Raw genomic sequence first — 26,793 nt, forward strand, 5'->3', positions numbered from 1 at the left:
GACTAAGGGGACAGAAGTTCTGATACTAGAGCCCCGGCATTAGAATACCCTGCTCAGGATATACAGCAGACAAGTCTGTGGCTTCTTTTGAATCTGAGCTCAAATCTTATTGCACTGCCTGCCCTGATTTCACCCTGAGTTTGATTATTTTTAACGGGTCTGACATTTGAATTTTGAATTTGCATATTGCTCATTAATGCTTGTTTTTTTTAGATTTGTTTGTGAACCACTAATGTTAACCTCATGGTGGTGCTAGAGGAGTCATTACAATGCATCGTCTGACCCAGGGATTTCTCACCTAAAAAGTTTTTCCTCTCAGGAGATGTTTCCCAAGATTAGTGAAAGCTTTGACCTGCTAGACTAGAGGAAAGCCAGGATTATCCCCTCTGGGTACTATTACATCTTTTATAGAACTTCATGGTTATCCACACATTAGTCCTTCAGACATCTCGGTCTGGACCAAAATGGTGAACAGAATGAGAAACAGGAAGAAGCCCCAAGCCTGTTTTTCAGGTCTCAGGCTCGAAAATGACATTCCCAGAACAAATTACTATATCTTCACTTCTAAAAGGGATAAATGAATACTCTTTTTTCTCAAAGCAATGATAAACCTGTGAGTTGGATGTAGAAAAGTCAGAATCAATATAGAATTTTTTTATTTTAATGTAAATTATAGTTTCCGTCCAAAAAAAACCCATTACTTATAGTGAAAACCAGTGCTTGAATTGGGCCGGTACTCACCGGTACGCAGTACCGGGACTTCTGATTTTGACCCATCTGCGTACCGTTACTTCTTACTGTGTACCGGCACCTCATGACGCATCTAATGGCACATTTCCACTACACGGTCCGGGCCTCGGCCACGCTCGGTACGGCTCGGTACGGCTTGCCTTAACAGGGCCGACTCACTTCATGCTGCGCTTCCATTACAGTTTAGGGAACTGGGGTAGTTACTATAGTAACGCAGTGTAGGCGGAGCCGTGACGTCATCTTCAATGAGAACTCCAGAAACACAACACAGCCGTTAGCTGTTAGCACTCAGAGCTCACAGCTCCTTATATATGTTCAGAAACTCGACAAAAGTTAAACAAGTACAAACCACAGACTGCCTGTGTCATGGTGAAATACAGTCGCTGCTTTATTTATGTCTGTATAGGCCGTTGTTGTGAGTGTGGACGGTCGGAGCATATACTGCTTTAGCTTAGCCAATCTCCATCTAGAAAAACACGAATTTTAAAAGTTTTTTCGCCTGCCGTCTGTCTGCAGACTTGACAAAGCATTAATTCATGGTTTTTACTAACCGGTATCAGTATGTTGTTACTTCGGCATCATTTTGAAACGTGTATTACAATTAAATCACGGTCAAATATGTCCATCTTGTTGTAGTTGTAGCCCCGTTGCCAGCGCTCCTCTCTCTAGTTTAGCATAGCCCGACTCAGCCCTGTTTGTTGGCCTCGATAGAACCACAATTTTCTCGGGCCAGAAAAGACGTGAAAAAGTGGCCCCGGGCCGGGCCGGGCCGGAACTAGGCCTAGTGGAAGCGCAACCAAAAACGGGCACGGCACGACACGGCACGCTTAAAGCGAGCTCCGCGCTGTAGTGGAACTGCGCCATAAGTACGCTGCGCGTACTCAAGGACGAGGAGTCATTTAACCAGTCGCCAGTAGGAGTCAGACTTTAGCCATATCCGCTGCCTTTCATACTTTTTTTAAGTACAGTGAGCCTTTCTAAAATATAGAGAGGCGAAGTCCCGCCCATCTACTTCCGACCCATGGGACCTTATTTCGGAAAAGTTATGGGGAGAGAAAGATTATCTTTTGATCCTGTTTGAATTGTGCCATGCATACATACACATATGATGTTTGTCAATCTTAAATAATCATTTCCCATGTCAAAAAAAGTCACAGTTTTGTCGTAAAACTGTTAAAATATAAGACTATGAAAAATACGCAACTAGAAAGACTACAAATCCCAGAATCCCGGTCCCGCATGCTGGCTCTTACGGAACCGACTCACTCCCCTTGTGTGTATGTACAGCTCTCAACATGCCCAGACTTGGAGTGATTTTCACCTCGTTTAATACTTTTCGCCTCATTCTGAAAGAAAGAAGTGAAATGTGCCAACGTGACGGCCGTCTTGGTGTGTGGTGCGAGACGGGAGATATAGGTCGTTGAGCGGTTAACATAAAAAAAAGTGTTACTTCACAGTTTTACGACACATTTTTATTTTTGTGACTTGTAAAATTATCTTTTAAATTGACAAACATCATATGTGTAATTCGTGGCTCAATTCAACGGGATCGAAAGATAATCTTTCTCTCTCCATTGACTTCAATACATACTTTTTCCTAAATAAGGTCCCATGGAGGTCCACCGGAAAGGGAGGGACTTCGTCTCTCTATACAGTAAAGAGACAAACCCACCAGCATTATAGGATATACTACTATTATATATATATTATATTATATATGACCTGATGCAGGCACATGTATAGGCTACGTCATGTTCTCTAGCCCCGGACACCTCCCTGATTAGTCGTTGAAAAACATGCAATTTCTGAACGTTACAGTAAATATTCTGTTTTAAAAAAACAAACTTTTCCTTGTCTATTAAAGTTTTTGTGTTTTCTTTTTAACTACTGAATCAAAGATATGAGGATAAGGATAGAGGGAGTCGTATGTTGTACATATTGTAAAGACCGTTGAGCCAAATTCTTGTTTTTGGGCTGCATCAATAAAATTGACTTGAAACAGTTAGATTTAGAGTACTGGCCACCTTTTTTATTCCAATTCAAGCACTGGTGAAAACCACCCTTTGAATGATGGGATAGTAGACTAAAAGCTTTAGGAATCCAAACTATACATATAATAAGTACCCTGTATCAAGATTGATGCAAAAACAAGTGAAATTTGACATTTTTAGAGAGATTTAGAAAAAAGAAACCCACTTATGGGGCGAAGCCTGCGAGCTAGTTCAGGCAGTCAACTCGAGCACCAATCATACATTAACACGTGACGCACCTCGTCCCTCTTACAACCAAACACATTCTCCTAAACATGCCGGTCTATTGAAGCTGCCAGGTCTTCCTGCCTCTGCCTCGCTATGCTGCCTGCTGCCACTGCTGTGTTCCACTTGCATTGCTGCGTTCATGTTCCTTGCTGCTGTGTGTCATGTTGCTGCTGCTTGCCTGACCCCCCACCACCCCAGCTTCCACCCCAGCTCCCACCTGTAGGCTCGGGGGATAGTTATCTAATCATCACTCAATGTTCTTTGTAAATCTGTGGAGTGATGAGGCCCGAGCCTAGATGCCAAACTCAAACTATATGCTGCTATAATAAACATATTAAAGAAACACGTGAGTTGTCTGACTGAACTGGGGGTCATTTGGGTGCAATTTTTCTATATCTCTGGAACCCATCGGTCGATTTTGATGATTGACACCTCTTTTTATAACCGTTTAGAGCCAATAGAATCGAGAGGGAAGGGTTACATCCATCTAAACATTACCATTGGTGAATGAGTGATGCGCAGCCAGCAAGCCCAAAACCGGAAGCTCTCATACACTCTCGTAGCTCTCATAGCAACTATATATGAAAACTCAATTTTTGCCATAAATATGATGATGGATTATCAGTAATCATTTCAAAGTGACTCAGAGACATTGGATTAACCCAGGCCCGGTTCCAGAACAAAATGAATATTGAAAGCATCAATCTGGTGCACTTTGAAGAGCAAAATGAAGAGATCTATGGATACATCTCAACACCCATATGAAACAGAACCGTTTCAGAACCTCTCCTTCTACAAAGCCACTGACTTCATGTGCTCTTTGCTTGATTCATGCCTTCCCAGTCCCTTATCACGCACGGAGGCAGAGCAGCCGCAGCCGTCTTCGTTGCCCCAAACACCGCCACCCCCTCGGCGGCCCGCAAGTGCCAGGAGGACCTCGGCAAACAGAGCCTGCCCAGGTATATTTTCAAAAGTACCCAACTCACCTGTACAGTGGGGTAGGCGCTCATTTTGCAGCTCATGGTTTCAAAACAGAGATTGGCTGGAATATTCATGTGAAAAAGATGCCATCTTCTGCTGCATGTAGACATTTCGGTTCAAGTACGTCAGATGCCTTCACCACAACCTGGCTACAACAACTGGCGCCATGCTCCGTGGGCGAGGCGGGCAAAGCCGGCGAGTCGGGCGGGGAGGACGTTTAGTGTCCACGACAGTGGCCGCGGGTAACGTAATGTCCCCATGATCTGAACTGTTATTACCTGCAGTAGATGCAGTGTTACTGCTGGCGATAAGGGCTGGTTGTTTTAACCATTTTCTGATGTCCATCATTGACTGCTGTGTAAGCACCTTGCAGATGACGAACGCGCAGCAGCACAGGTCACGCGCACCTGACATAATAACGTTACTTACCGTTTAAATTGACCAAATAAATGCAGCAGACAATGTTATTTAACCACAATTACAATTTATTTTATTTCAACTATATTCTTCTTTTTCTTCTTATTACTACTATTATTATTATTGTTATTATATATGTAATATTTTTCACTTTTTTTTTTTTTCATTTTTTTTCACTTTTCATTTTTCAAATGAGGGTGCATAACGACTCAACTGAGGGTGCAATGCACCCTTATGCACCCCCGTAGTACCGGGCCTGGATTAACCTTCAGCAGCGTTTATCTGCGTTTTAATGCCATTGAACAAACCTTTGATCAGAAAACAGCAAAGGTAAGACGTATTGACCCGTTTGGCCCCGTAAAGCTAAGTTGTGTGTTGTCTGGTTTCGCCTTCGCATGCCCTTGGAGTATTGGTCGTGGAGTGATGATACTTATACCATTGGAATATGTGGAATCTCAGCTTTCATTTTATATATTGTTCGTGCAGAACCGATGAAGTATAAACATATTTCTACCGTGAGTTCTGTGCTAAGTGCGCTAGCATCTTTTCGCTTAGTGCTAATTCAGAGGCTTGTTATTGTTATTACCCTTGTGTTTCGTTTAGCTAAAAATTGTTAATATTGTCTGATAGCTGAGTTCCTTCCCGTTAAGTGGGTATGACACATTAATAGTTTGTTAAATGTTAAGAAGCCCTCAGACACTATAAAACTAATACAAGGGGGAGTAATCGGGCAGTGTGTGTTGTGTGTGTGTGTGTGTGTGTGTGTGTGTGTGTGTGTGTGTGTGTGTGATCATGGTGATGCTTTCACAATAGAGATGGTACCAGGGGCCACAACAATACCCCTGACACTTGTTCTTGACATCAAGTCATCTTTTGAGCTGTTGATTACTGAATCAATTCAGAGATCATTCTGGATAGGATCAAACTTAGTGGAGACGTGTTGTAAGATAGGAGTGAAATGAGATGGACAATACATGTTTACCTGTTAACTTTGGGCTCCTCATCTTTGCATTTATCTATAGGGCAGGGCTTTCATTTATCTTGGAGATGATTATCATAGCCATTGACTAAAAAAATCTGAGTTGGGTTAGGTGTTTCTGATCATCTTATTTTCTGTTTGGTTTTCTTTTACAATTTTTCCTAATAAGCATGAACATGCAAACTAAGTCTTTATTATAATGGATGTGGATTTGTACATAAATGATACTTTACACAAAGAATGAATGACTATTATTTAGTTGAAAATGATCTAGAACGAGAGTATAGCAAACATTGATTATAAATGTTATTGTTATCTATATTGTCGGTTATTAAGACAACATGTGTCAGTGGTTGTTGTAAGTACATTTATATTTGTGCATTGGTTATGAAACCCCAATAATGTATTGGGTCAATTAAAACAATTTGAACAGAATAAGAGGGTTAAGTGGAGGTCTATGGAACAGAGGAAGAGGATAAAAGGCTTTCACGCACGCATGCGTAGCAGGAAGTGCATGATAAAGTGATATTAATGAAAATATGTACTATTACTATGCTTGGGTGTTTTCAAGCATTTAATTCATTTGAGGTTCAAAACACTTTCTGGTGCTGTAATTTGATGTTTATTATTCCTCAATTGAACAATGATAATTCCCTACAGGGATTAATGAAAGGGTTAGGGTTACACACATTTAAACGTTTATTTTCACAAATGTATCCTAAAACATATGTGAAGGTAGGAAGAACAAGCGACAACAGAATTGCTTATGATGAATGCCATTGCACATTCATCATAAGCAATTCTGAGTGACATGTGCACTTTTGAAGCTTTTTAAAGCAGCAGAGAGGCTGAATCAGGCTCACATCAAGCATTTCTGCTGAGTGACAGACTGTGCAAAGTGGGCAGGGACTGGCTGACAGGAAAGTGAGTAAAAGGCATGTACACATGGCAGCTCTGCTCTTGTCATTTCCATTTCTACAGGTGTTGTATAAATCCGGTTTCTACACAGATTAAATTGGTAATTGGATATAAACGTATAAACATGATCTCCATACATTTTGTTCTCTATATCTCTTCCACTCTTACACTTCCACCATCTGTTTTGATATTTATTTTACTGCCACAGTCATTGACTTTTGACCCCATCCTACACACAATAGAATGGAGCAGTGATGACTTATTTTAGTAGGCTGACCCGGAAGTTACCATTGCAGGATGTCAACAAAAAGCATTTATCCATTTTATTTTTGGAATAATGCAGGGAACAAGATCTGTGACAAACAAATAATTCTCTCTCTATTCTCTTTATATAGCTGTAGGTATGGCAGACTAAACTCTGCATTATTATAAACTCAAACTGTTGTGCTGGAAGATCCAGACACTCATCAGCTGCTTGTTCTTATAGTATGTTTCTGACACACCCTGATCCAACAATATAGTAATCTTTAAAGGGCCCATGTCATGCTTTTCCGGTTTATTACCCGTCCCCTTGTGTGTTATGAAGGTTTTTATGCATGTAAACGGTGTGCAGAGTCAAAACCCTCAAAGTACACCCTGTAGCGAGTAAAACTCTAACACAGAAAATACCTCCCCAAAACGCCTCGTTGGAGATACGTCACTGTCCATTTGATTCTTCCATTTCGTTGCGGGTACGGCATGATGTTAAGCCGTACCCGGAACGAAATGGACCAATCCGTGGAGCCGTTACGTTACGTCCGCGGAGCCGTTACGTTAAGCCCCCGCTGATTGGTCCAAATTGACCAATCCACGGACTTCCTCACACACACATCTGTGTGCAGGGAGCAGGCAGCTCAGCTGATTTCTCCTCCCTGGCTGCAGGCTGATAACAGACAGTTGGGATCGCGGCAAACATTCTCTCTGCAGACCCATTCTCACAGCGTTTATCAACCTTTTTTCTTACTCAATATCAAGCCACACTTATTGTTTTTACTTCGGTTGTGACTTTGTGTGTGCTCAGGATGAGTTTGGCTGTGTATCGCTAACAAGGAAACAACGATCCACGGAGCTCAGCGCGATTCACAACGTCCCGACCAATCAGAGCACACTGTGCTCACAGGGAGGGTGGGGGCTGGAGCTATTGGAGCTACGACGAGCCGTTAAAGGCAGAGAGTGAAATTCAGTGAATACAAGTAGTTTACAGAGATGCTGTATGAGAAACCAATGTGAGTTTGGAAAATTGCACAATATAAATCTATTCTAGTATACCTCAACAATGGAATTATGATCAGTGGAAATGGCCATGGCCATGGCCCTTTAAGAAAATGTGAAAAACAACCGTTATGTGTACACTCAGTGTTACTCACCAACATGCAATGTGTGTCTCTTTGTGTCTAACATACTTGTCATTTCCTGGGAATGGAAATGGAAGTGAAAAGGAAATGGGAAAAATTGAAGAAAAAAAGAACAAAGGAATAGTGAAGAAAGGAATGAAAAAGGGAAAAATAAATACCATAAATAACATTTAAGAAATGTAAAATAAATAAAATATAACAAATGGCCTATCTGTTGCAGATGAAAAGCTTGGCTGGGGGGATGAATGTCAGGAGGTAGAGACGGTTTTTAGGTTTGATGATGTATTCAGCTGTGGAGGTACATTATAACTATTTATATTTTCACATTTCATTTCTATCTCTTGGCTTACTCATTGAGGTCTATTTACCTGCCTTTGCACATATTCTGATGTAATGCAACGACATACGTTAGTGCGTAAGCATGAGTGTGTGTATAGCTATCTGTGTTGATGAACTGTATGTGTGTGTGTTAGTGTGTGTTAGTGTGTGGTAGTGTGTGGGGGTGTGTGTGTGTGGTGTGTGTGTGGTGTGTGTGTGTGTGTGTGTGTGTATGTGTGTGTTAGTGTGTGTGTTAGTGTGTGGGGTGTGTTGTGTGTGTGTGTGTGTGTGTGTGTGTGTGTGTGTGTGTTGTGTGTGTGTGTGGCAAATTGCTTCTCTTTGCCATTAAATGTCAATCCCACGCTGTCCACATTGTGTGATTTCATTCCCCTGTGTGAGAGCCAGCAGGCAGCTGTAGTGTGGTTGTTCATCGTTCAGTAATAAATGTTTGCCTACCATCGTCAAACGGCCATGTTGAAAATATCTGTGTATTAGAATGATCAGATGAGATGAGGATGGAAAATTAAAAGACTCTGTGAATGCCCTTTTGGCTCAAGTTGTTTGTTTGTTTTCCTCACACTTACACCGCACAGCCAATCAGAGTGATTAACAGAGTGCTTTTCCAACAGACTGTTGGCAGTGGCAAAAAGTCCTGTTGGTGCTGGACAGAGAACAACATGACTGACAGACACTCACGATGGCTTCATTTTGCCAACAGACAACAATCAGCTCTGTGTATCAGGGCCTTTAAACATTAGAAATGTGCACACACACACTTACCATCAAACTCAGCAGGGCCCACTCCCACTATGATGATGGACATGGGCAGGCCGGCTGCCTGTGGAGACACACAGGAGGGATGTGAGCCGAAAATACAAAGTGGAAGTACAGTTTATACACATGAACTGTTCCCTTTATTATGCAGTCTTCAGTGCTGATGAACCTCTCCCTGTTACAGACTGAACGATGGTGTGAAAGTGACTACAATGTGCAAAGATGTTTTTTCTATCCTGACTGAATTTACTTGAACTCTGTTGCTGTTTTTTAATAAAATGACCAGGGATTAACTTTTAAGCAAACATACTGATGATGATATACGTACCTCTGCCGTAACTATTTGGTATAAAGATGTTGTTGGAGCCAAATTGCTTGTTTAACCATTGTGGATGATCTTCAAATGTTATCAGTATTTGTTTAAACCATTCCGGCAATTGTCATATGGCTGTTTTTAAGGTATTTAAAACAGATAGAGTGAATTGGTTGGATACTATGGACCGATGTTCTCGTTGTAATTTCGTAATTTCATTTTCGTTATTAAATTAGTTGGAACAAGAACTTCAGTGTGGACTGCCCATTGGGAACGAGTCACAATGAAGAACCAAACTTAGCCTCTTAAGCGACCTAATTCAGTGGGAATTATGTCGCTACAGATGTCATGGCTTACGCTAACTTTAGTGATTAAGCGTTTAGCAAACACAACTTGTGCTTCTGGCCATCAGATAAAATATAGATCCAATATTAGTCTCCGGCTTGGTCTCCAGCAACTTCTGAGAAAGTTTCGGTAATATTTCTCTACTGTGTTTCCCAAGCTAGGCCCTTATCTGTATGAGCTGAGCAGTACAGTGTACAGCTTTTTAACTGAAAACTGCTAGAATGGAGTCAGTGAACCAAAAAGACGTTGGAACTCTCAGTAGCTGAGGAGAACTGCAGAGTTATTGAAAATTCTCTGTGGGGTTGTCCTCGATAATGCAACACATTTCAAGCATTGTTAAAATAAACTCATGAGTAGTGCAGCTCCAATGTTCTGTACTAGCTTGCTGTGTGGAAGTGGATATCACTGCTTAGCCTGTTAAGCCCGGTGCCCCTCGGGCGGGGGCAAAAAACAACAATATTCACGAAACTGTGTCTCAGGGCTTCTTAACATTTAACAACCTATTAATGTGTCATACCCACTTAACGGGAAGAAACTCAGCTACCTGACGATATGAACCATTTTTACCGAAACAAAACACAAGTCTAACGCCGAGCCTCTGAATTAGCACTAAACGAAAGAATGCTAACGCACTTAGCACATAACTCACGGTAGAAATATGTTATACTTCATTTGATCTGCACAAACAAGATATCATATGAAAGCTGAGATTCTACAGATTCCAATGGTACAAGTATCATCACTGAGCGACCAGAACTCGCGGCAGCGAAAGCCAGCAAAGACAACACACAACTCCACTTTACGTAGCCAAAACGGCAAATATGTCTTACCTTTGCTGTTTTCTGATTAAAAGTTGTGTTCAATGGCAATAAAACGCATAAAAAACGCTGCTGAAGGTTAATCCAATGTCTCTGTGTCACTTTGAAAAGATTACTGATAATCCATCATCATATTTATGATCAATAAGCCTAGTTTTCAGTTTTCAGAGCGTAACGTAGCTTTTGGTTTGGGCAAACTGCATGCGAATCACTCTCACTCCTCAATGGTAACATGTAGGTGGATTTAGGAACTTCCCCTCGATTCTATTGGCTCTAACGGTAAAAAAGAGGTGTCAATCACCAAAATCGACCAATGGGTTCCAGAGAAACGGCAAATACACACAAATACACACCAAATGACCCCAGAGGTGTTTCTTTTTTTCTAAATCTCTCTAAAAAGGTCAAATTTCACTTGTTTTGCATCAATCTTGATACAGGGTACTTATTATATGTTATAGTTTGGATTCCAAAAGCTTTTAGTCTACTATCCCATCATTCAAGGGTGGTTTTCACAATAAGTAATGGGTTTATTTTGGACGGAAACTATAATTTCAATTGTTTTACTATGTTCAATCTGAATTTACTTTAAAATAAAAACATCTATATTGATTCTGACTTTTCTACATCCAACTCACAGGTTTATCATTGCTTTGAGAAAAAAGCTTTTAGAAGTGAAGATATAGTCATTTGTTCTGGGAATGTCATTTCGAGCCTGAGACCTGAAAAACAGGTCTCAGGGCTAAACAGGTTAGAGACCAGAGTTTTACTTTAGAAACGTGGCACAAAATCAACAAAAGTAAAGTGTATATCCTATATTATGTAGGTTCTTTATAAATAATCTGATTTCAATCAAAATACTTCCCTGTTTATGCAAAAAAAAAACACACACTTGTCTTTCTGTTTCTGGTTTTGTGTGTTTCCCTCTTCAGAGAGGATTTAGCCCTCCTGTTAGGACGTAGTTTAGATTTGAAAGAGAGCCGGTCCATGTGTCACTACACACAGCTGCAGTGTGTCCACTCACATTCACCACAGCCTCTTTGGTCTGATCCATGTCTGAGATGACGCCGTCTGTGATCATCAGCAGCACAAAGTACTGGGAGCCGTCCGTCACCTCTGCAGCACACCTAGCATAACACACACACAACAAACACACACAAGAACAAGTTAATAGTAGACATCACAAGACAATAGAATAGAGTACGAAAGAGAAGATGGTTTCACAAGAAGCCAGTTTACAAGCTAATAAAAAGCGAAATCATCGTTAGCCAATAACAGACTGCAATGAATTGTGTTTGGACTCTTTTGCTCTGCACACAGACAGTTTACCATCTATCCGAAACCCCACTGAAACATGATTAGTTGATGCTACAAAATAACTCCAAATGGAAACCAAAACCCTATATCTGCTTGTAGACATATATCGATTTTGGATCAAAAGAACACTCTGAAAGTCTACATTACATATGACATAAGCTTCCCACAAAGGTACAGGTTCGCTCAGATACAGGGAGATAATCGTTACAATGCTGCCATGCCTACAATTACTAATATTATTTACAAGTAATAATCTTTATATTAAAAGGTGGCATATAATGACTGCTGTATAATTTACAAGTCCAATGCAGTGTACGTATACACTTCAAGTGTCTATAATATATTTCACCCTGTTCCACTACTATGGTCACTGATCTATGTTAGCTAACTTTACATTAATGCTCCATTTATCACAGACTGACAGGGTTGAATATTCTGGAAGTGAAACTAAAGAGTATTTTAATTATACTCTTTAGTTTCACTTCCAGAATATTCAACCCTGTCAGGGAACCTAATTGAAGGAGTTTTAAGTGGAGTTTATATTTTTCAATGTTATGTTTCAAATGTCTAATTTGATCACCACAACTAGGAAAATAAATGCCGTAGAGCAAGCCATCCAAAGCAAACCTTTAGTTTTAAAGCAGAACAAATGTGGAATTTAGAGTTTCTATTGATGTCATCAATGACAGAGTCTAACCCCCCCGGCAGTAGAACACCAGGGCTCTGTGTTGGTGATCTAAAGGAGTTGGCATATTTTACCAGGCAGGGTATCATTAACCTTTACAGAGACACTGACATGCTCTATGGGGAGCACCCTGAGCGCCTCTGCACCTGAAACCCTGCTCTACCCAAAACACTGGAATTCAATACGACTCAAAGCAACCATGTTGGTAATAACTTGTGTATCTACTGGTGCCTTTCATAAACCTGCTTCACGTCAAAAAGAAAATTCTAACAAGTTTCCACCATATCCTTTAATTAGTCAAATTAATGGATAATGAAATGTATTGAACCCCAACCTTTAAAAAATATAAATAAACAGAGATACAATGCATTAATGACTGTTAATGAGCTGTGTGAAAAATGAATACAGAAAACAGAAATTGAGGTTTTAACAGTGCGTAAATACAATGAATAGAGCATTATGTATATGTATAATAAATGATGAATGTAAGTCAATCTGCAGAGTCTATGATAAATAATAAATAAATATTAAAATTATCTTGGCTATTTTGCATACACTTCAGGAACATAAGGTCATCACAGCACAGCAAACTGTGTCCTACACTCCACAACACACCTCCAAAAAACCCTTCCTGTTTGAACTGAGCGGATGATCAACAAGTCAATCCGACACGTACTGTATATGAGAGAAGTTTGGAAATAATAAGGAACACATTTTTCTTTTATGTCCAAACTGATTCATAAATGGGTATTGGAGATCCTGTGTGATCTTTGTGATTTTCTGTGAGCCCTTTATAATAAGCGTTGTGGTTCTTGCGTGCTTAAAAATTAAAAAGCCCTCTGAACAGTTATTCAGGTGTTTGTGAGTTGACTGACAGTTGAAGATGAATCCAAACATAATCTTTGTTTGCTAAAAAAAATTCCACAGGGCCCGTTAGATATAAATATTTGGAAACAATTTACATGTAAACTGTGATTTCTCTTCCAAGACAGGAATGATTGACACTTTTCTGTGAGTGGCTTATCACACTTCATACTTTCTGCCATCAAGTCACTCAGATACTTATGTTTGTATTCATGACATGCATACATAAACAGCTGATGGCACAGGAACAGCCACATACAGTATGCATATGAAACACATGGAAATGAGTAGAATATGAGAGAGAATATTTATGAGTGTGTATGAAGCAGAGGTGGGGACTCGAGTCACATGACTTGACTCGAGTCAGACTCGAGTCGCATATTTTTTGACTTGAGACTTGCTTGACTAACATTGATAAAAGACTTGACTTGACTTTGACTTGGTATTCATGACTTGAGACTTGACTTAAGCTTGAGACAGATGACTTGAAAGGACTTGACTGTTTAAAATTAAATATTTGCGTTTGTTTTTGTAGTGAGATATTACGTTTAGTTTTTTCGAAAAACGTGATTGGGTGATTATAGCGCCATGCGCGCAAACCTGGCAACCCACTAGACGGCAGGAGTGTCAGTTAACATGGCAGCGGCTAGCGTTACTCCACAAATAGTGAAGTTTGGATTCAAGGATTATGTTGTTGATGACGCTAATAAGAAGAGAACAGCGGTATGCAGGGTCTGCAGCATAAAGATCAGTGACACGACCACCACAACATCCAACTTCATTCGTCACTACAAAAAAAACCCACAGAGAAAGGTGCGTGAATGTGTTGTGTTAGCTAGAAAGCTATCGTTAAGTTTAAGCTACGTTAGACTTGGTTTCAAACCGATTAAGCATTGCAAAGAGAAGACAAAACGGTAAATGAACACTAGAACCTCCAAGGGATTCATTTTGACTAACCCTGATACTGACGGGCTGTCAGGAGAGGGAGAGAGAGAGGGAAAGAGATGCCTCGTTTATTTCCCCTGTGTTATTATCAGAAGTTACTGTAAACTGTTGAATAATGTAGTTCATCTACTTTTAGTAGTTTGTTTAAATGTTTTAATGATGTTGTTTTTGTTTGTAGAAGTGCATCATTCCTTGATTATTGTAAAATGAATCTGAACTTTTTGATCTGTTATGATGATAAACTGAAGCAATTTCTAAATTAACCCAATTAAGTGAGTTTTAAATCGTCCTACTTAGTTTATAAGGAAATGATGAAGAGGAACAAATTAAATGATTTGAAAATGATATCTATGTAGGTGCTGATGCTGTTGGCGGTTCTATTGTTAACAGACATTTAAATTAAATATGTGTAATGGCAAATGCCATATATGATTTTCTTACCTGGAATTCTGCCTTTTTGAACAGACTTTTTGATTGAGTCCTAGCTATATTGTCTGCAGTTCTAGGGTTAATATTGATCTAATATGATTGTCATCGGTCTAAATTAGATTTCAAATGATTAACTGTGTATGTAATGAAGATCATAGTGTGGGTTGAATCCATTTTCATAACCACTGTCTTTTAACTGATTTAAATGCGGAAACTGGGCTTATTCATCAGAATTTTGTATGACTTGACTTGACTTGACTTGACCTGAGCAATGACTTGACTTGACTTGCTTGACTCTCACCACAGTGACTTGGGACTTGCTTGATACTTGTAGGTCAAGACTTGAGACTTGCTCATGACTTGCACATGTAGGACTTACTCCCACCTCTGGTGTGAAGACATGTGTTAGAGAGAGGATATAAAGGTTGTGTGCATGATTGTGTGACACATAGTTGTGCATAAAAAGATGTGTGTGTTTCTCACCGAGCTACCTGGCTGATGACCGGGGCGAAGTTAGTGGGTCCGTACAGCTGGACCGTCCTCAGGCTCTGGAAGTAGGCCTCGAGCACGCCCTCGATGGCCACACAATTCGGGTTCTCTGCATTCGAGTTCTGCAACAAAGAAGATTCAGTTTAGAAAAAATCCAACCTATTGAAAGGAAACTAATAAGGATGTTTTAATACACATGGTGAATGTGCACCTTTAAGCTGTCCCTGAAACTATACCCTCACCCTAGCAAAGAGCACATTGAGCATGACCCCCCCCCTAATCTACAAACTGCCATTTTGCAGATGCAATTTAATGTGAAGGCCATTGGCGGTTCAGGGTGTGCACTCAGTGATTACAGTGCATTACATTTCATTCATCTGACGCTCTTATCCAAAGTGACTAAAACACAGATTTTCCTGAAGTGGTAATTGGCGGTATAACACGCTAATGGTGCTTTAGCATCAATAGAAATACGTATTTTAGTTGCTACAACTATATGGTTCTGTGTGTGGTACGTTTATTGGCCAAGGTGCCTTGGTTTTCAGTCTGTGATGGAAGAAGTTCAGATTAGTTTAGATTGATATCAAAGGGGAGGTCATCCACCATTTTTTTGTCAGAATAGCAAACATGCGAGTATCCTCTAGCTTCAAAACAGCCATTGTTCTCTGCTGAATGGATTCCACACAGTGCTGGAAACAGAGAAACTAATGTTGTCCATGTTGAAATGATTGCCTCACACAGCTGCTGCAGATTTAATGAAGTGAGATAATGTTGGTATTGAAGTGGTTGTATGATGTGAATGAAAAGTGTAATAACTGTTCTGAACACGGTAAAAAAGCAGCTTGAAAACCCCCTAGGGGAAGAGAGTGGAAGACACAATACTGTGTTAAAATAGTGAGAACAGCTGGAAGCATTCACAGTGTTGCACTGAGTTTTCTACAGTGCTGTTAATACTACCTGGTTCAAGTGTTTGTCCGACTCTTGAAGTCAAACACTTAATAACATATTGAGGCTGCATGGCCAACAACACGTTTCAGACCCAAACCATGTCCTGAACACAGATAGGAATATTACCATCAAATCTGACTTAAATAAGGTTAAGCTCAAGCTTAATATTTCTAACAAATCTACAATCACGCAGTAATACCTTCAGATTTTCTTTTGCTCCTTGAATGCTCTTTGTGCATCACTGTTGGAAGAGTGCAATTCACTAATGCACCATCATTCCATTGATCCACAATTCATGTTCAGGCCAGCCAATCTGTCCCCTGATTGAAAGGCCCTTAGATCTCAAGACAATTCCTGATTGATGGAGAGCCTCATGGAGTGATGGCTGAAAACCTGGTTACTATATGTGACCAGACGCTCTCTTCCTTCAGGTTAGTTGGTTTGTTTTGAAGATGAGTTGGTTTAACTTTGGTTTCTGACACCTAGCTATGTTCACACACATCCACAAACTAAACTCATTACAGATGAACTGACTGCAAACTTAGTTTAGCTTCCTTTAAATAAATGTACTAGTGTTAAGAGACATGTACGGTTTCCAGATGTTGTCATTCATTGAGCCAGATCATGACAACTGATCCTGATTTAAAACGCTGCAGGATTATTTGGAAACGTACTTTCAATTGTTTTTCTGAAGACTAAAGAAACCCATCCATCCATCCATTGCCAAGCTCTTAACCAGAGTTGTGTCGTGGATGCAAACTTCCCTTTCCCTGGCCACATCAACCAGCTCTGACTCTTCAAGGCGCTCCCAGGCCAGCGTGGAGATATAATCCCTCCACCTGGTCCTGGGTCTGCCCCTCGGTCTCCTCCCAGCTGGACGTGCCTGGAACCCCCTCCTTGGGTAGTGGCTAGGTGCCATCCTTACTATTCAATTTACTGGTCTATCTTCGATCTACTCTCACCATATGGTAATGAAGGGGGGGGTCATGACTGAAAGAACGAGGTTGGAGGTACAAGAGGCAGACTCAAGAAAACTTGATCTTGAATCTGTATACACTCACTTTAAGCGTACACTTGTATGCTGTACAAGTTCATGCTTAAGTGTTTTCTAACATTAAGTGGACATACAGTAGTTTAAAAGGGTTCTACTAAAAAAGAACAATCAAAGAATCTTTAACACCTGAACACTGAATATATATAACAAAGGTTAAAGAAAACATATGATGCTTATTTCCAGGTTCATATTTGTATGTAGTGTCTCTACTGGGACATGTCTCCATGTTTTAATGTTCAAAAGCTCTTTATTGTTCTCATACTGCCTGTGCTGCAGCACCTCTTTTCACCCTCTGTCTGAAACCAGAGCCCAGTCTGCTCTGATTGGTTAGCTGGCTGGCTATGATGTGATTAGTCAACAGTTTACAGATGTCCCGCCGCTTAGCCTATCATGTACAATGTGTTGGAGCGCTAGCCAGGGTGTGTGGGGGAGAAACTCCCTCTGGAGGGAACACAGGGATTTGAGTCTTTGCAGACCATTGACATGCACAGAAACCTATAGAACACACTGGTTTTATGACCTGGATCTGGAGCTGTCCCACCAGCATCCACACAGAGTGTGTGTGACTAGCTTCTTCTGCATGCTGCAGTTTAATTTGCACTTCAGATTATTTGGATATAACTTATGTTCCAGTGTGTAATAGAGACAGCTTACTGTATGTGTTTGTTAACCACAGTGAAGGTCTCTGGTGGATTTTTTTTTACATTGCAGTATCATATTAAGACTTGAAGAATATTATTGCTTGCTCATAAAGAAATGTTTATGAATAATGTGCTACCAGAAGGTCTTAAACTATGAAGAGAAGTGACAGTGTTAATGGTGAGCACAACATAAGAAGGAACTGCTTTTCTGCTACTTTTATTAGATTTATTCGCTGAGGTTCAGGAGAGGGAACCGTGCCAGGCACGAGCAGTTCAGAGCTTAGCACGTGACAGGAGAAACAGACAGCCAGTATAGTGTAGGGCCTGGATGACCTTGGGAAGAAGACTGGACCTGGGCGAAGCCAAGAGGCGTGGGCTCGCCTGTACTACAATCGACAGCACCTCACTCAGAAATACACATATCCAATCATAATATGACACCTTTATTCTGTAATTCTGTATATGAAATGTGTTTTGCCAGTTTCCGGGGTTCTGGAAGGAAATGTTGGACAATTAACTGCTTGGAGTGAAAACTGCTCGCGGCCTGTGGAACACTGATCTCCAGAAACCTCAGCTGAGCATTTGTATTCCTTATCACAACTGAAATAAATCAGTTTTATTATAACCTTACTGCCTGGTCCGAACTCCTTGCTTTGTAGAGGAATTTTGAACATGACAGACTGTAGAAAAACATGTCTGTGCTTGAACAGATTCACCCAAATGCAGCATTCTTCCATCCACATTTGTCTGTTTGTTTTGCATTGACCTGAAACAGTTTCTTCTCTTTTTCACACACTTTAAGGCTCTCTCTTATTTATCTCCAAGATAACTTTTTAATTGTTTCCCTGAGACTGAAGTTTTTGTTTAATAATATGGATTTTTGAAAAGTTTCGAAATGCGTTTCAGAAGATCTTTTAATTAGCACTAGCATGGGGGAGCTACACCGCTGAAGCTCAAAGTTAATCAGTGTCAAATAACCCTCATGAAAAACAAATATTGGATGTAATTGTTAAGACGAGACCTCTTCAAGCTACACTTGCTATTCATTTGATGCAAATGTGAGCTATTTTAAATTGCTTATGCTTTTATTAGGAGTTAATAGAAGTTCTGTTGGTAATGAATTATTCTGACCTTCAACAGGATATATCTAAATAAAGGGACTGTGTGCACCATGCCAGCCTCACTTCCTCAGTGTATTGATATTAACAGTACACTCCTGCACAGGTTATTTTCTCCCTTCACTGAGGATCTGTCCTACATGGGCCATTTATTCTAGGACAACATACAGATGTAGCACCTAATTTCGGACGCCCCTACTGATGTGGGCCCGTGATCGGCACGGGGTGGGCCCTCGCTGAAAGGAAAACCCCCCGCATTACTTGATACGCCCCCTTGATAAATCAATTAAATTATAATGAAACCAACTGCAATGGATCATGGATCCACCAGGGGGAGCAGTGATTAAAAAGCTGCCACACTGGAACTCATGTGAAATAACAGCTGATAGATCTACAGGTATAGCGGATCTTTGTTAAGATCCATATGTCACGGATAGGATCATATTCTGTGCTAAATAAGAGACATGTAATCATTTACAAAACATCACCATGTTTTTATTTAACAAAATAATGTTGTTTAATCCACGTTGGCGTACTACAACTACAAAACCATCGGTTTGTTTTTTCATCAGGAAATGCAGCCCGGCTCAAACAAACTATTTTAATCATCATCCTTGTTAGGGAATAATTTCCTTAGGTATTCAACCTTCGACCCAGTTCATCGTTTTCTCTCTTTACGGTCTTTTTCCCATGGCATAGTTCTACGGCCTTGGGTATTACTGCTATCTCTCTTAAGGAGGAGCAGCTTGGGCGCATTGTTGTTGCCCGTCTATGACAGAGCACAGCCGCCATGAGTAGTTTTACCTGTTCGGGGGGCACGTAGGTTCCCTGGCGCACATTCTTTTCTATGGACGAGAGCTCTAGTTAGATTCAGGGTCCATATTTGTTTAGTCTTACTGATAAAGAATGTTGATTATTACACTCCGAACTAGTTAAAACCTTGAGCTGCAGAAGAGTTCTTCAGAATTGGTTTGGCAACCGCTGTTGTCAACTTGTGACACACTTGTCAATTCTCCGGCCGTAACTCCAAATAACCATCAGTGTTTGCCATCAAAGCTCCAGCTCTCCTCGTGTCTCTCTTGCCCCTTTCACACCAACGCAACTCCGGTTCAAGCTCCGTGCTAGAGCTTTTCTGGTTCAGAACCGGTTCTTCGGTTTAGCGCCGGCTCTTTTCCACACCGCTCAGAGCCCGACTGGTGCTGCCGTTGCTGCGTCATGACGTCACAGTTTACGTCGCTGAGTTTCTCCCCAACGCCGGAGCTCACCTCACAATAACAACGGGCCGGGGGACTGCGTTGCTTTTAATCATACGAAGCCAGATTAAATTAAATAACGACTTCTCACAACCTTATACTTTTTCTCCAGAGTGCCGTGGTTCATTGTTTATTAATGTGTTTCAGCGGCATTTACCGACCGCTGCAGTGCCGGCTGCTCTTCCACGAGTGTATTCTCCCGTTAGCTCCGGGTTAGCTCACACGGCTCTAAAGTATTCACTGTCTGACTGTCACACAAGCAGCTGATACATATCCCCAGTTCCCCTTAAGTGAATGTGTGTCAGTCTGAATTGACGCTGTTTGGTGTCAGTCTGAATTGACGCTGTTTGGCATCACAACGCTGTTATGAAAGTTTCTCTGGTATAACATGGGTGATGTTAGCATAGCAACCGAAGCTAACTGACTACTTGCTAAGCAGTTTTCTACAGGCACTTTTTTACCGACGTATTTTTCATTATGATTCTACTTGTGATAGTCGGACATGACAACCTGTGGCATGCCCATGTATTGATTCCATCCGATAGCTGCTATAATAACAAACAAAACGTCTGCCTGCTCTCCACAATGATCAATAACAGCGAACGGATGTCAAAGTAAGGTACAAATAAACAGAATCACACGAAGCCTGGTTAGTGTTGCCTGACTTTATAAAGCGTGTTTTTTTAACAAGTGTGTGGTTGCGTTTCTAGTCACTTTGCTCAGCACTACTGCTTGTTACAACTTTTATTTGCCGTACTCGCCTTAAGTGTTAGCTCAGGTTTAATCTCGCCCCCCTCCGACGTAAGCGTGACGTATGCGGTTCTTGCTTCTAGACGGACAACTTTTTGGTGCTCGAAACGAACCGGATTCCGAGCTATGACGCTGCTCCGCTGCGGTGTGAACAGGAAAACCCGGTGCTTTTCAAGCACCAGCACCGAACCGGCCCTGAAACACCGTTGGTGTGAAAGGGGGTATCTGAGTCCTGAATCCAATTGCTTCAGAAGTTTCCTCACGATCATTTAATGTATCATATGTTCGCCGAATTGACATGAAAGCACTAATAAATGTGGTTTAAATCCACGTGAGTTTACAACTACAAAATAATCGGTTTGTTTTTATATCACATCCGACGGGGAGGAAATGCAGCACAGCTCTCACTACCGATTTTTAATCATAATTTAATCATCATCTTCACGATCATTTATGTTTATGTTCGCCGAATTGACATGAAAGCACTGACAAATATGAATATACTGTAGTCAACTTCATTAAACGTTATTAACTTGCCCAAACTCAGTAATTCACTAAAAAGAGGTTTATTTTTAATGAAGCCTCGTCATCTCACCCATGGGCAAACGGGCTATAATATTATACTATTGTAATAGTTTACTGTATTATTGGTGTTTAATATTACTGCCATAACAATCACACATTGAGGTTCATTGTTGTGCAATGTTAAAATCAGACCGTTTTTTTTTTTTAAATAGTCTGAATGAAACGGCAGCTCTCAGGTGATCAGCTGTGTGTGACTCTCTTTGTTTACACACCTAATGGCCCATCAGCCACAGCTCCCCCCCCCCCTGATCTCTCTTCTCCAGCAGTAAAGTCAACTGTAGGTTTGCATATTATGCAGTGATCTGTCTCTTCCTCTCTCCCGCAGACAGCTGATCGCTGTCAGACCGGACCTGGCTGTAAAGGACTAGGGGTGTCTAGTTCCCCCTCGACACATAGACTGATCCTTTTTTTTGTCCATGTCTGATTGGCTTAGACCTTTCGCGACTGCAAACATTTTTAAACAAACAAACATTGACCATACTGTTCACCAGCCCCCACCCCCCTCTGTGCAAAGTATCTAGATAGAATACGGCGCTGGGTTTACAGTAGTTGTTATTCTTATTATACATCAATGTAGTCCGCTGTATAGAAAACTGTAGTTTCCCCACAGCAGCAGACGCATATTCATGACGTCCGCTGGCGAATCATAAATACGTCGATAGTGTAAGTGCAGTCGGATTCTCAAAGCACTGCAGTGTCTTCTCCTAAATCCTTTTGAATTCTCCTATCCACTATTCATTACCCTGAAAGGGTCTGTCGGCCATCATCGGTGTGACAAAGCTCTACCATCCCCCCTCTGTTAACAAGAGATAGTGGCCTATGTTGCGGACACTCTTTGTTTCAAATAATTGCCCCATCGGAATGTGACAAAAGTCTCCCAGACTTTTGTCACATTCCGATGGGCAATCGGAATTACATGCAAGGGCAGCATTGCCGGGTCTCTGGAAATATCAAACATTTAATTAAAGTTTTAAAAACAGTGACAGGTTAAAATCAGAGGTGGAAGAAGTATTCTGATTATTTACCTAGGTAAAAATATGTGTTAGAAGTAAATGTCCTGCATTCAAAATGGTCAATTGCCCAAGTGAAAAGTATTATCATCTGAAAGTTAAATGAATCATTATGTTATTAGTATTAAATACATTTAAGTATTTGTACAACTTATATTTAGAAATACTCCGTTGTAATTATTGATGCATAAATGTGTTCATCCATTCAATGTGGCATCTGCTATAATGGGGTTAATGTATGATATTACTTAATAATACATTACTGTATAATACATGATAATGTATGAGTTGATTTACTTCAATCTACTGTACTGTGTACACCACAACAATATTACAAAAAAAGATACTGCATATTCAAGCAAACTATTGTAAAGGTAAAAGTATGAGCATAAAAAATAAAGAAGTGTAAGCATTTACATTATTATATTATTTAATATATAAAGACTATATATTATTGAATTACAATTAAGATCATAAGATTAGATATACTTTATTTGATCTAAAATATTGATGTTTTTTCGTTATAGTAGCCTGTGAAAACCATAACAAATAAGGTGATTAAATGCTACAGTCTTCAGCAAACACAACTGCAGAGCTGCAACATTGCAAACAAACTAAGGTCTACAACACCCATTGTCTTTGTGTATTTGTGAACGAAGAGCCATCTCATGGTTAAATCCTGAAATTGAACAAATGGGGAAATTTGGCAACGCCCTCTTAGGAAATAGTGGGAGGGCTTTAGACCCCATTACACGGGAGCGCAAACGGACCGAATTCGTTATCAAAAAGTATTCCGTTCACACGCATTCGGCTCATTTAACGTGTCCGTTCACACGAGACCACTGGAAATGCTGTAATACATATGCCGGGCCTGTAAGTGGCTCTGTACTTCCGCACGACACCGCTCGTAAGCGCTGGAGACGCTGTAGTACAATATGCCGGGCCTGTAAGTGGTGCTGTACTTCTGCCACAAATACACCAAAAGCAGTGAAGAAGACCCCCGAGCATGTTTGTCATGGTCGCCCTTCTGTTTATGCCCCGCGGTGGATTTAGGCCACATGTAGTTCATGTAATTCTCCATGTCCACTTGTTGCTGATGGTTGTGGTAGAGGAGCTGTAGATTAGCACTAACATCTGTGGCATGGTCAGTAGCAGTAGTCAGTAGCTACTGACCATGCTACAGCAGTGAGCAGCAGAGGTGGGGCTATGGCTTCATCGTTAGCAGGAAATTATCGTATAGGGCAGGGGTCGGCAACAGGCGGACCGCGGTCCGGATCCGGACCCAGGCGCCGACCTATACGGACCCGGACCTATAATCAATACATTAATAGGGGATTTCAATTTTGACGGGGCGATTCTATTTTAACCGCTGCCGACAGGGGGCGAAAGAGACGAGTGAGCGATACAGGGAGAGAAACACAGAAGAAGAGATGAGAGAGCGGCAGAGAGACGCAGAGAGGAAAGTGAGTTAAGAGAATAATTAGTGATACAGGGAGATAAGCGGAGAGGAGAGTGAACAGGCGTGTTAGCGGCAGACAGGGAGAGACAAATAATTACACATGGCGCTCTCAAGAGAGGAAAGTGGACAGTGAGAACAGAGCTTTAACCCTGAGTGGACTCATTCATGTTCATCCGGCCCACTGTGAGCACAGAGCCAGGCCCAATCCAAACCGCCCCCTACAACCCTACCCCTACACACTACCACCCCTCCGTTGTGCGCGTTCGCGCGGAGGGGTCCGCCACATTAAGTGCTGTTCCAAAACCAACGAGTGTGGAGAGGTGTGGAGGGGGAGTGGGCTATCAAGCCCTCAAACAGCGAGTCCGCATCAGTGCTGACTTGAGACCGGTCTCTACCTGACCGGAGTCACGCTGTGTGGTGTCCGTCAGGAAACACGCTGTTTACAAGGAGTTTCCAGGCAAACATCCACTGATAAATTGCGATGTTAACAACCTCATGATAACCTCATATTTTTTTAACTTAGGATCATACCTGTGTTTAGTCTAGAAAAAAGGTAAATGTGTGCATTTATTATAAAGTTGTGTATATTTACAGAAATTAAGAAGCTTATAAACATCAGGTTTAAAACTAAAAGAGCTTTACAAAAAAGTAACACAATGAAAGATGTTTGGAGTTTTATTTGAGTTCTTAATTTACATTTGTTGTCTAAGAGATGCTGATTTGAAACCGTTGTTACATACAGTTACGGCATTTCCTGTTCTTCTGCCGGAGAGAGGGGAGTTTTGTCCCAAAGCTTGCCGCTGTATTTACTCCCTCCATCTGACAGGAGGGAGGCCTCGTTGAGCTGCGAGTGTGGCTACAGACGGAGTTCACTCCGCCACGGAGGGGTAGGGTCGAGGGAGTGGTTTGGGATTGGGCCCCAGTGTGTCTCATTTGTTCAGAGACCGTGGCGCTCATTAAAAGTGCCAAAATGCCACTATGAGACAAAACACAAAGTGTTTGACCAAAACATTCCCTCTCAAGTCAGAACTGAGGTCACAAAAAATAAGCAGTCTCAGAGCCCGATATGATCAGTCCACCAGGATCAAATTAAAATAAATATCGTTCCAGCGCAGGCTAACCGAGGCTAACCAATGAGCACCTACATGTGTGTATGAGAATGGCCCCGACACCCATTTCAGCCCAGATTTAAACTCCTGGCAGGACAAGCTCGAGCTCAATTCTCGCATTGAATTAAAAAAAAGTGAGTGAGGGACTGCACATAAGAGGAAAGAAAGAGAAACTTTAAAACTGTTCAATTGTTATGATGTGTAAAGACTGATATTGTTCTATAATCGTCTGAAACTGTTAAGTCATGATGTGAAAACGGTTAACAAAGAAAAAGGGAAACTCAAGCTGCTGCTACACTTTATGTATTTATCTAAAATTAAGCACTTTTAAGATGCACACATTTTCAAAAGCTATTTCATTTATTTTCTCTATTTTATTTTTAAAATGCAGCCCGAGAGGAACATTACACATATCCACAGTATTTACTGTATATCTGTAGAGTTCAATGTTAATTGACAATAAATATTGTTGTTTTTGAATTGTACTTTCTTTATTTGATTGGCAGTCAGTTGTTGATTACATGCAGACGTTGATAAAGCTACAGGCTACTTCAATATATATCACACTAATTCATAAAGCAACTTAGACATTTTGATGTTCCGGACCTTTGCATGGGGAGATTTTCTCTAACTGGACCTCGTTGAATTTTAGTTGAATACCCCTGGTATAGGGCGTACACACTGAGCCGTTTGGCCCCCCAGAGTGTTCCGTTTGCAGATCTATCCACCTTGGGACCCGTTATCGTTTGCGGGGTCCGTTTCCGCGGTTCCGTTACGGCCTCGTGTGAACGAACTGGCTATACGCGCGAGAAAAGTAGCAGATACAATCCGTTTCGTTCTTGTGTAAACACCGCCTTAATCTCCCAGCTACTGGGATCCGCTGGGTTTTTGGTTGGAATCCGCTGAAACTTTACAAGTGATGAATTTAGATTGCTCTTCGAGCTTCAAGCTGTTTCCAAACAATAGCTTCCTAATTGGAGTTGCCTTAGCATGACGCAGCTCCAGGATTGGTCACGCTGAGCTGAACTGTAATTGGGAAAGCTGATTGAACGGCCGCTCACATGGAAAGGAGTAAAGTTGTATAAAGTGATTAATCCAGATAACCCAGCTGCTGTGGCTGTCAACCCCCTTCCTCCAGGAGGATCATGGGACTTGACAAACCTAATTGAATCAACAGTTTCAGTTCAAAGGAAAAATCCAGAGGCATGTCATTGAGATGTTAAAGCCCATATGAAGAGAGTTAGCCCTAATAACATTATAACCAGGGGTGCACACAACTTTCTCAGTGAGGTACTCAGATGAGTACCTGGACTCAGTGTTTGGTACTCCAACTTCTGACGTGTAATTTGATTCTAACACTGTATGAAATGGATCAATTGCTGCCTATTGGCGCCTAATAAGAATATCAAATAATTATAACATCACAAGGCATAATGTAGCTGCAAGTAAGAGAGCAACCCATGACTCTGGTTTATTTCCAACTTGTCATTCACATTCTTCTGCTCTTAAACTTCAAACTTGATGCAGCAGATTTAAACGTTACACTCAAGAATTGAAGGACTGACCATGATAACGATATGTGGAACTAAATGTAGTTTTTGGCTGAATTAGAGTAAAAGGAAAAGTATTGACTGATACATATCAATAGACTGATCCACTTTCTAATTGGTATTCTTTTAGCTGCAATATACAGAGTTTAATGTATTGTTGGGAAGCACTGTATTAAAAAGCAAACCAAACAAAACAGGGCACACTGACACACCAAGGCAGCCAGCTGTGGCGCCATGTTGGTTTTCTGGGAAAAGAGGATTTGAAAGCAAATACTCTGCATTGAATCCATCCTAGTGTTAGAAGCAGGGGGCAGACACTGTACAG

The 26,793-nt window shown here is 41.0% G+C and overlaps 1 protein-coding gene across 1 annotated transcript in view; it reads right to left on the reverse strand.

Moving 5' to 3' along the window:
* LOC117493323 (copine-9-like) overlaps positions 1–26,793 on the reverse strand; it is a gene marked incomplete at its 5' end in the record, with an annotated part of 37,120 nt that overhangs the window by 7,012 nt on the left and 3,315 nt on the right. Inside the window, 3 exon segments of the mRNA XM_034143833.1 lie at positions 8,796–8,853; positions 11,287–11,389; positions 14,986–15,113. Coding sequence (XP_033999724.1) covers positions 8,796–8,853; positions 11,287–11,389; positions 14,986–15,113 — 289 coding nt within the window.

Source organism: Trematomus bernacchii, unplaced genomic scaffold (assembly GCF_902827165.1).
Source record: "Trematomus bernacchii unplaced genomic scaffold, fTreBer1.1, whole genome shotgun sequence".
NCBI classification, from domain to species: domain Eukaryota; kingdom Metazoa; phylum Chordata; class Actinopteri; order Perciformes; family Nototheniidae; genus Trematomus; species Trematomus bernacchii.